Raw genomic sequence first — 10868 nt, forward strand, 5'->3', positions numbered from 1 at the left:
CCCACCAGGGGGCGGTAGAGCCCACTTTGGGAATCACTGGGCTAAAGGAAGGGGAAGGAATATGTTGGGAGGGGAGTCAGCATCAGTGAAGAGTGTAAATAGTGTGTGGAGACTGGAAAGAGGACAGGAGGGGAACGAGGAAGAGGAGGATTGGCAGTGAGTGGGGGGGGGGGGAAGGTTCAAAGGCAAGACTCTAGCAATGTCATGTCCCCACCCCCAATCATACTGAAAGGTTTCCCCAAATCTATCCAGTTCTCTTTGTTCCCGGTGCCTGCTATTTGCACAAGGGCAAGGATCTCCCCACTGAGGTATTTCGGATGACATGCAGAGGCCATGAATTATGTGTTTTCACAGTGCAGTTGATCTGAACGGTCTGGCGATAGCAGAACAGCCACTTTACAACTTTCGATCACGGCACCGCTAACCACAACACCCTCAAATCAGGCTGTTTCTTGGAAACCGCCCTACTGATCAGAAACCGAAAGTGAACACTCGTTTTCACAGTACATCTGGTGCCTCTTTTGACGGGGTTGTCCTTAAGGGCAGAAGAGCGCGGAAGCAAAGCTGGCTCTGCTCTTTGCAAAAGTCCGGCCGAATTTCCTTAGGCGAGGCGCCATGGCCTCCAGCTTGGAGGAAGAGTTGGTGTGCCCCATCTGCCTGGCCCTCTTCCAGGAGCCCCGCATGCTGCGCTGCGGCCACAACTTCTGCCTGGCCTGCCTGCGCGGCGCCGTCGCCGCCGGCCAGGAGGAGGGTTCGTGCCCCGAGTGCCGCAGCCCCTTCCATTTGCAGGAGCTGCAGCGCAACCGAGCGCTGGGCAACCTGGCCAGGAAGGTCCGCCGCTGGAGAGGGGACGCGCCGGAGCCCCTCCTGCCGCCGGGCAGCCTCCCCGCCGCCTGGCACTTCTGCGAGGCCCACGACGAGCCGCTGAAGCTCTTCTGCACCCAGGACGAGGCGCCCATCTGCGTCATCTGCAGGGACCTCCCCGAGCACCGCGGCCACCACTTCTTGCCCACACAGAACGCCGCGCAGGCGGCACAGGTGGGAATCAGGGAAACGAAAGAGGAAGGGAGAGGCGCTGGGGTACAATAAAAACTGCATTAGGCCGGGACTCTTTGCATTTCATGCCCAAAGCCGCTGTACAGGGACGTAAGTCTAGATTTTTTTATGGGGGGGGGGGGGTTAAGGGGTGGGGCCACACCCCCACCCGCCCCAGGGCATGGCCATGCCTCCCCAAGCCTCGCCCCGGCCTAGCGCTTATAAAAGTAGCTCTCCGAGGGCAGGGATGGCAGATTCCCCTGCCCTCCCCCTCTCCCCCTCCCCCTCCCCCTCCCCCTCCCCTCTGGGCAAAGGCATAGAGGGAAAATGAAGCGTGCAGATTGCAAAATCCTGAGTTTGCACCTCCCACGCCAGCTGTATGCTGGAATCCACCCCCCAAACATCATCACTTTCAATGGTATTTAAACTAGAGAACCCAAATTCTCCTCTTCAATCCACCTTAAAGGGAGAATCTGGGGTCCCTAGTTAAACAACATTGAAAGTGATGCTGTTTTGGGGTGGATTATCCCCCACCCTGAAACAGTATCACTTTCAATGTGGCATAGTGGTTAAGAGCAGGTGCATTCTAATCTGGAGGAACTGGGTTTGATTCCCTGCTCTGCCACTTCCAGGCTTCCGTGGAGGCTTATCACTGGGGAGATTCAGATTAACCTGTGCCTTACTCCCACACACGCCAGCTGAGTGACCTTGGGCTAGTCACAGCTTTTGAGACTCTCTCCAGCCCACCCACCTCACAGGGGTGTTTGTTGTGAGGGAGCAAGGGGCACAAGGAGATTGTGAAAGCCTCGCTTTGGAGTCTCCTACAGGAGAGAAAGGGGGGATATAAATCAAACTCTTCTTCTTCTTCTAAACTTCGGCAGAACCTCAGATTCTCCCTTTAAATCCATGCGAAGGGGGTGGATTTAAAATGAGAATCTAGAGAGGAAACAGGGGAGTGCCACCTGCTTTCAGAGGAGTGCAATTGTTAAACTAGAGAGCACCAAACTTTTCAGGGTATCTTTAGGAGACCTCTCCTAATGAGAATTACCACCCAGAGTTGAAGTGAGAGGTTTTGGTTCAGGGGTCCAAAGTTAGGGACCCTCAAAGGTGTAGCCCCCATCTCCTATTGTAGCTCCTGTGCTTGGAAAGCAATGGGGGGGGATGGAGGCACCTTTTGCACAGTGAGTCCATAGCTTTGGACCCCCTGGACCAAACTTCACAAAACCTGGGTGGTATCAATAAGAGACTCTCCTGATAATACATCCAGGTTTGGTGAAGTTTGGTTCAGGGGGTCCAAAGTTATGGACCCTCAAAGGTGTAGCCCCCATCTTCTATTAGCTCCCATTAGAAACAATGGAGGATGGTGGCACCCCCTTTGGGAGTCCATAACTTTGGACCCCCTGAACCAAACCTCACCAAACCCGGGTAGTATCATTAGGAGAGTCCCCCAAACAATCCCTGAAAGTTTGGTGCTGCTAGCCCAAACAATGCGCCCCCTGCAGGCCAAAAACTGAAAACCACTAAAATGTTTTAAAAACCCACAAATGGAGGGGTAGAGCTTCGGACATGAATGGGGGAGGTCAAACCCGAGAACCCCCCTCCCTTACCTACGTTCATGCTGCTGTAATTTATTTATCTCAGGCTCAGTCTGCAGGGCACTGAACAAGTTTGCAAAATTTCCCATGGCCCCAGAATTTTTCATCAGCCTTCACATTTAAAAAACAGAAAGAGGTGGGAGCAATATTGTAGCCGTTCTGTGGATTTTCTATAGCAGTTCAGGGTGACCACTAGGGTTGCCCCCTAGAGTCTTGTCCCTTTAAGAGAGGCTGAATTGGATGTTATTTTCCAAGTGGTGTTATTGTCTTCCAAGCTTCAACTGCCCCTTTCCACACATTAAGCTTTGGTTAAAGGGGCAGGGTGTCTTTTTCTCCAAGCTGTTGGCAACCCTCATTGCAGTGAACACTCAGCATTGATTTCAGCTCAGGGCTTTTGTAACCCTAATGGGTGCAAATAAAAGTTTGGAATTGTGTTCACTTTAAGCCTCAGCAAACTGGGGGACGGGAGTCCAAGAATGGTGTTTCTGTGTCCCTGACACTTGGTCAATAAAGTACTCCTCATCCGTTCAAGATTTTTTAAAAATTGGCAAGTTCTCCTGGGGCGGCAACCTAAGGAGAAAAGGTATGGGGGGCAGGGTGAAGCCCTGCTTTTGTTCTGCAGTAGCTGCAAATGAGAGGGAGAGAGAACCTCTCTGTGGAGGAGGTGACCATAAGCATATGTAACTTCTGTTTGTGGGTTCTGTGGGGCAGGACTTGGAAGGAGTTTGCAACAACTAAATTTTAAACAAAATGGTTTACTTTTCCTTAACAAACGACACTTATCAAACATTAACATTTAACCTGACACTTCAAGGTCCTGTTCAAGTTTCATTCCAAGTCCTTCTAATTACAATCTGATGATGCCAAGTCCATTTCTTCCTGCTGGTGGTTGGCTCATGAAGACTCCAGAGGCTTGGTGAACTGGATTTGAGATGATGAAGGTCCCCAAAAGAACTCTCACCAATTACACACACAAAAAGCCCTGGAACAATAAATTCTAACATTTACAATATAGCAAAAATAAACAACTCCCTTCCCACTAGTTCCCAACAACATTGCAGTTAAACAAGATGTTAAGAGCTTATAAAATAAATAAAATAAATAACCCAAGGTCCCAGCCTGGTAGCCTTGCTTCCTCCAACTTCTTGAGTTTTGCAGCCTCCTGCTGCTTTCAGTCTCCACCCCTTTCTGGATCATCCCCTTCTGAACATAGGGGTTACACATACTCCCATTTTTCTCTTTAAAAAACTGCTTAAAGATTGTACTCTTAAAAAATGCTTTTGACCAAATGAATCTGGTTTTGCCAGTTGATGGAATGAACGGTATATTGTTAAGCTGTTTAGGTTCTTTAAAAAATAAACAAACTTGAAAGCTGTTTTTTTGAACTGTTTTATACTCCTTCTGGAGTGGGAGAAGGTGGAAATTATTAAATATTTTTATGCATCTAAACCTTTTCCAGTATTGGCATCTCTCATAACAGTTTCTACTGTTCCTACACATGTTGCTCCAGATGGTCATATACTACAAATCCCATCAGCCCCTGCCAGCATGACCAATTGGGAATTGATGGGAATTGTAATACATGAACATCTGGAGCACCACAGGTTGGCCACACCTGCCCATAAGTCAAGTTCCCATAGGCCTGTCTTGTGACATTTTCTGTCCCTGTTATTTCACCCATTCCTTTCTAACCTTTTCCTTCCACTTTCCTAAGTGTCCAAGACTGGGCTGATGGACAGGGATGGCACTGCTCTGGAATTGCTCCACCCCCTCCGAAGGGACTTTCCTGCAGTGCGGGGAGCCTAAGATTGTTGTTGTTGTTTTTTAAAAAAAAACCTTACCAGGCTGCTGAAGTTGGCTGTGACTAGACAGCAAAAAATTTTTAAGTCTGCTTTTCTTGTTGAGGTTCAAGATGGATCACATACTTTAAAAACAACACAATATTCCATATAACCCAATGTGGAACAAAACTAGATCATGTAAACAAGAGGGCAAATAGGGCACAGTGTATTTTCCAGATTTAGCACGCACGAACACATGTTGTTAGGAATCTGAGTTTCCAGTTATAAATCCCCAAAGCTGGGGAATTGGACACATTGTCTAATTCTCACAAAACTGTGACTGTGTCACACGTTGGGAGAACTGATTGTAATGACTGAGGAGACCTCCCCACAAGAGGGCACTGTTAATTTATTCTAACCTACAGTGGGTTTCTCTGCTACACAGCGAAAACTGAAAGCGTACCTTAAGCTTCTGGAGGAGTTTTTGAAGAGGCAGACTAAGGATGAAACTGATCAGCAGAAGGAAATTGCAACACTGAAGGTAAAACAAAAAACAGAGAGATTTGGGGCAAAGACAATTCAGCAGCCATGGATGGGATTCCCTGGCCTCCTTTCAGACAGAGGAGTAAATTGCAAGAAAATTTGTATTGAAAAATGTTTGTTGTGGTTATATTTTTATATATGATGCTATTCCACAAGAGAGATGCTCTGAGGAATAATCACTCATGGGTTAAACCTTTACATTTGCATGTGTGCTCCCAAACATTTGCAGGAAATGAACATTTCTGTCTTATTTCCTGAGGTTTTAAAATAGCCTGATGATACAAATAGGCTCAACCTGGATAGCCCTGCATTGCCAGTTTTTGTCTGATCTCAGAAGCTAAGCAGGGTCAGTCCTGGGTTGTATGTGCATGGAAGACCATCAAGGAAGTCCAACGTTACAGTGAAGGGGAAGCAATGGTAAACAACCTGTGAAATCTCTTGCCTTGAAAACCCCTCTGGGTTGCCATAAATTAGCTGTGACTTGACAGCAAAAAAGAAAAAAGCACACGTGGTGATGCAAACCCATTCTGAACAATCCCAATCACTCTGTGTCATGGGTCTATTTCAAAGGGTGTGAAATATATGCTATTAAAAGCCAAATAAAATCTCAAAGCTTCACTTAATTGGACATTTCAATTGTGCATTCTATTTTTTTTTTAAATTCTTCTCTTGACAGCATATGTTTTCTTTCTCACCCCTGGTAATTCTTTATTTCCTGGTGGTTTGGATATTCCACCCCTTGTAGAACTTCACTGGAGACCTCTTGGATCACATTTCCACAGAGTTTGAGATTCTCTACCAGATCTTGCACAAGAAAGAAGAAGACATTAAGGGGCTGGTAGAAAAGATTAAGGAGAGGGACATGAAGGATATGGATGATTACTTAATCTCTCTGAAAGAAGACATATATTCGCAGACTGAGACCATTGTGAAGGTCAAAGCCTCACTGGAAGAAGCCGATCATGTTGTCTTTCTTAAGGTGAGATTTGTGTTCAAAAATTTATCAAGAAGGTTAGTTCCCAGAGGACAATCCACAGAGCTCTGGGGGGAAACGCCATTATCCAAACTGTATGACATAGAGGATTTTTGGCCACAAAGTGGGATAGAAGGAAGTGGTGTTTGGAAAGAGAAGATGGCACAAAAAGTGCTTAATCAAGTAACTTTTAGTGGCAGTGGCATAGCTACCACGGGGAGGGGGGTGCGCGTCGCACCGGGCGCGTGCCTGAGGGCAGCAAAAATGTATTTTTGATAGTTTTAGTGTTTTTACTTTGTTGGCCGGCAGGGGATGCAGTTTTTAGGATAGCGACACCAGAATTTCAGGATATTGTCTGGTGATACTCCTGCTGATACCAGCCAAGTTTGGTGAAGTTTGGTTCAGGTGGTCCAAAGTTATGGACCCCCAAAGGGGGTGCCCCCATCTCCCATTGTGTCCAATGGGAGCTAATAGTAATGGGGCTACCATTTTGAGGGTCCATAACTTTGGACCCCCTTAACCAAACTTCACCAAACCTGGAGCTATCATCAGGAGAGTCTCCTAAAGATACCCTGAAATTTTGATGCTGCTAGTCTAAAAACTATGCCCCCTGCAGGCCAAAAACTGGAAAAACACTAAAAAATACAAAAAAAACAGAAACAAAAATGGGGGGAGCAAAAATTCAATTTTATTTATTTATTTATTTATTTATTTATTTATTTATTTATTTAAATATACCGCCCCATCCCTGAAGGGCTCAATTTTGCACCAGGCTCCATTTCCCCTAGCTATGCCTCTGATTAATGGATCCAATTTATTATGCCTGCTGCTCAGTTTTCACGTATAACTCTGGCAGCCCAGTCCTAAGGCCCTGACAATGTCACATTGCTGCTAGTATGGAGAAATCCTAAACAATAAAATACGAAGAGATGGAACATTGTGACAATGAACCATCAACAAACCCCTGTGCAGAACTCATTGGTGAGAAAAATGGGGTTGGCCAACTCTCAGATTCAGCAAGGCTTCTGTGCCTATGCAAGATGTACTGGCAGACCACAGAGTCATAGGCAGAGCTGTCTGACATTGGATGCCCATGAGTGGGAGAACTGTGCTGGTTGAACAGGCAGCTTTCAATGGTACAAGAGTTGGCTACAGCAAAGAAGTTGGCAACTCCACAGCAAGCCATCTGAAAGCACGCTGGTTCCTGCAACTGTTGGCTGTATTGTAGGTATTACAAATGGTTGGCAATGCCCAATTAATTGTTCATCTCTCTGCCAGTGGGCTGGTAGCTCTGTTCCCCGGTTACAGTGAACCTATCCTAAGCCATTCTGAGCACAGTATGACACAAAGCCATAAATGGCATGATCCGATTTTATTATAATATAAGCCATCATAAGTGTCCTTTGCACATTCATGTGTTTTTAATGTACAGTTGTTCAAATTATTGCATTCTTGTTGGGTGTCTATTATTTCTGAGGTCCTTGCAAAAAATAATAATTGGAATAATTCAGAGACGGTGTTAGACATATGGTGGACATCACTGAGTACTTAAATCAACATATTGGAAAACAATCAGCACTCTTGTTTAGATGTTGAGAAGGCCTTTGACAAGGTATATTGGACCTTTAGAATACGAATGCTACAGAATGTAAAGATGGGTAAAACTTTTAAAAGTTGGATTAAAACAATATATACTAAACAGGAATTGAATATATCAAATTTCTAAAGGATATGTTATTAACAAAGGAACTAGACAAGGCTGTTCACTTTCACCACTTTTATTTATTCTGAGTATAGAGAGCATAATAAAAAATACTAAATTATAATAAAATCAGAAGTCTGAAAGTTAAGCTAACGAATAGAAAATTCACATATTTGCTGACAACTTGGTGATTTGTGTGCAAGATCCAATAATTTCATCATCTGAATTGTTTAATAGATTTGAGGAATTTGGGAAATTATCAAGATTTAATGATGAATTATATTAAAAGATCGATATCTATTAAATTTAGAAGGTCACGACTTGCATTTTGGCTGACATGCATACATTCCATATGGAAAAGTTGAAACAAATAAAAAATTCTGCAACCATTATATAAGGATGCCCTTTATAAGGTATTGATAAGATATAAAAATGTATTTCTTGATAAAATTCTGAAACAGTTCTCTCCACACGTAGCTTTATTTAGTGAACAGTCAGTTGGACATGAAGAATATTTAACTTATGGTAAGATTTTGGACTATAGCTTATATCTGCTCAAAATAAATAATAGGGAAGAAATAATGGTAGGAAGGATTAAGTGCACTTGGTTTATCTACAATTGACAGAGAGATGGAAGATAAATATAAAGAATTATCAGTTTGCTGATAGAAGTCAGCATGGGGGAAAATCCATCAGAAGGATACTCATTTGACTAAATTTATGTAAAAGTGGTTGATGGATTTTTATGCTCAATCAGAAATAATAAAAGAGTTTCTAATCCATTTGGAGGAAAATATTGGTCATACAATGAGCTTAGAAGAATGGGAAAGGGCTTGGAACTACGTGATGAGATTTTCCATCTGCATAAGACAGAGTAATAATATTGACATAATTAATTAATTTGTTGTTCTAATAGTTGTATTGATAAATTCTGTACATCAACCTGTGTGAGGTATAGTGGTTAAGAGCAGGTAGACTCTAATTTGGAAAAAGCAGGTTTGATTCCCACTACACCACCTGAGCAGCAGACCCTTATCTGGTGAACCAGATTTGTTTCTCCATTCCTACATTCCTTCTGAATGACCTTGGCCTAGTTAAAGTTATCTCTGAACTCTTTTCAACCACACCTACCTCTCAGTGTGCCTGTTGTGGGGATAGGAAGTGAAAGGAGTTTGTAAGCCCCTTTGAGTATCCTTGCAAGAGAGAAAGGGGGTATATCCAAACTCTTCCTCTTTAAAGTGTCACAGGAAAATGTTGTAAATCTATTAAAATCTGGCTCTTTCATACAGGGCTTCAAGGAACTGATGGAGCGGTAAGTCTTTTTTTGGAAGTATCCTACACACGCACCTATTGTTTCCCTCTCAAGACCTTCTTCTTTACATAAATCTTTCAGTCTACTCCTTTTGTCCTCAACTGAAAAAGGCTCTAATTGCTTCTCACATGTATCCTTTCTTCTCTTACCTTCCCCGTCCTATTTTTCTGCATTGTTGAAACTATGAGATATAGTGCAGTCATAGGGCAATGCATTTGGAAGTCAAAACTTGAGTAGCAACCAATCTGGCATTGGGGTCATGCCACATTCAGAGCCCTTTCACCCATCTGCCCCACTTAGGAGTGCACAGTAAGTTCCTAATGAGGACTACAGAGGTGGATTGGCACCCATCTGTAGGTATGAAGGGGAAACAGTTATAGTTATTGACTTCAAGCTTGTCACTGATCAGCCCCATCTTATAGTTGAGCAATACCCTTTATTCATGGTAACTGACAGGATGCATATAGAAGGATATATCTATGGTAATGTAATATATATTGTTCACAGAGTCAAGAAGCATCACCCAGGAGTGGAAGATTATATTGATGATGAAGAAGGTGAAAATAGTAAAGACAAAAATAAAAATAGCAATGAAGAAGATGAAAATAGCAATGAAGAAAGTGAAAATAGCAAAACTGATGAAAATAGCAATGAAGGTGAAAAAAGTGAAGATGAAGATGAAAATAACGATGAAGAAAGTGAAAATAGCAAAACTGATGAAAATAGCGATGAAGATGAAAATAGTGAAGATGAAGTTGAAAGAGATGAAGATGAAAATAGTGAAGCTGAAAATAGCGATGAAAATAGCAAAGATGATGAAAATAGCAATGAAGAAGATGAAAATAGTGAAGATGATGAAAATAGCAATGAAGAGGATAAAAATAGCAATGAAGATGAAAATAGCAAAGATGATGAAAATAGCGATGAAGATGAAAATAGTGAAGATGAAGATGAAAGAGATGAAGATGAAAATAGTAAAGATGATGAAAATAGTGAAGATGAAAATAGCGATGAAAATAGTGAAGATGATGAAAATAGCAATGAAGATGAAAATAGCAAAGATGATGAAAATAGCGATGAAGATGAAAATGAAAGAGATGAAGATGAAAATAGTGAAGATGAAGATGAAAGAGATGAAGATGAAAATAGCGATGAAAATAGCAAAGATGATGAAAATAGCAATGAAGATGAAAATAGTGAAGATGATAAAAATAGTGAAGATGAAAATAGTGATGAAGATGATGAAATCAGTGATGCTTACCTTATTGACTCTGGAGTGATATCTGTAGCTAAAGACCTCAAGATATTAAAAGATTGCTTGCACTTTGAAAACTGGAAAAAACAGCTGGAATGTATCATTCCAACCAAAGAACTAATTCAAAAATTTCCAGCTGACTAGACCATGTTTCATAAGATTTACTGGCCTGTAATTTGCTTATTGCCCTCTATACAAATTTTTAAAGATCAGTGTAACATTTGCTGTTCCCTAGTTTTCTGGTACAGTAGCTGATTTTAGTTCCAAATTACATATGCAGATTAGTAGAGCAACAATTTCATATTTGGGTGCTGTGTGGTTTCCGGGCTGTATGGCCGTGTTCTAGCAGCATTCTCTCCTGACGTTTCGCCTGCATCCGTGGCTGGCATCTTCAGAGGATCTGATGTTGGGAAAGCAAGGTCAATAGTTGAGGGCATCTGAATAGAAGTATGAGTAACAAATAATATTCTATGTCCAGGTTGGTTGGAAGATGCCAGCCACAGATGCAGGCGAAACGTCAGGAGAGAATGCTCCAACGAAAGGCACTGCAGACTATTTCAGCCAGAAAAATCAGCAATAGCAGAACACATGATAAACCAACCTGGACATAGAATATTATTTGAAAAAACAGAAATTCTGGACCACTCTGAAAGCCACTACGTCAGACTACAC

General features: G+C 42.7%; 1 protein-coding gene across 1 annotated transcript; it reads left to right on the forward strand.

The window, feature by feature from the left end:
* Positions 1-546: 546 nt before the first annotated feature.
* On the forward strand, positions 547-10504 carry LOC125425286 (protein starmaker-like). Its single transcript, XM_048482883.1, has 5 exons — positions 547-1038; positions 4857-4952; positions 5700-5933; positions 8919-8941; positions 9449-10504. Exons 1-5 carry the CDS (start codon positions 616-618, stop codon positions 10338-10340), a joined length of 1668 nt encoding a protein of 555 aa, XP_048338840.1. The 5' UTR covers positions 547-615; the 3' UTR covers positions 10341-10504.
* The last annotated feature ends 364 nt before the right edge of the window (positions 10505-10868 follow it).

This window comes from Sphaerodactylus townsendi, unplaced genomic scaffold (genome assembly GCF_021028975.2).
Source record: "Sphaerodactylus townsendi isolate TG3544 unplaced genomic scaffold, MPM_Stown_v2.3 scaffold_25, whole genome shotgun sequence".
Lineage (NCBI taxonomy): Eukaryota > Metazoa > Chordata > Lepidosauria > Squamata > Sphaerodactylidae > Sphaerodactylus > Sphaerodactylus townsendi.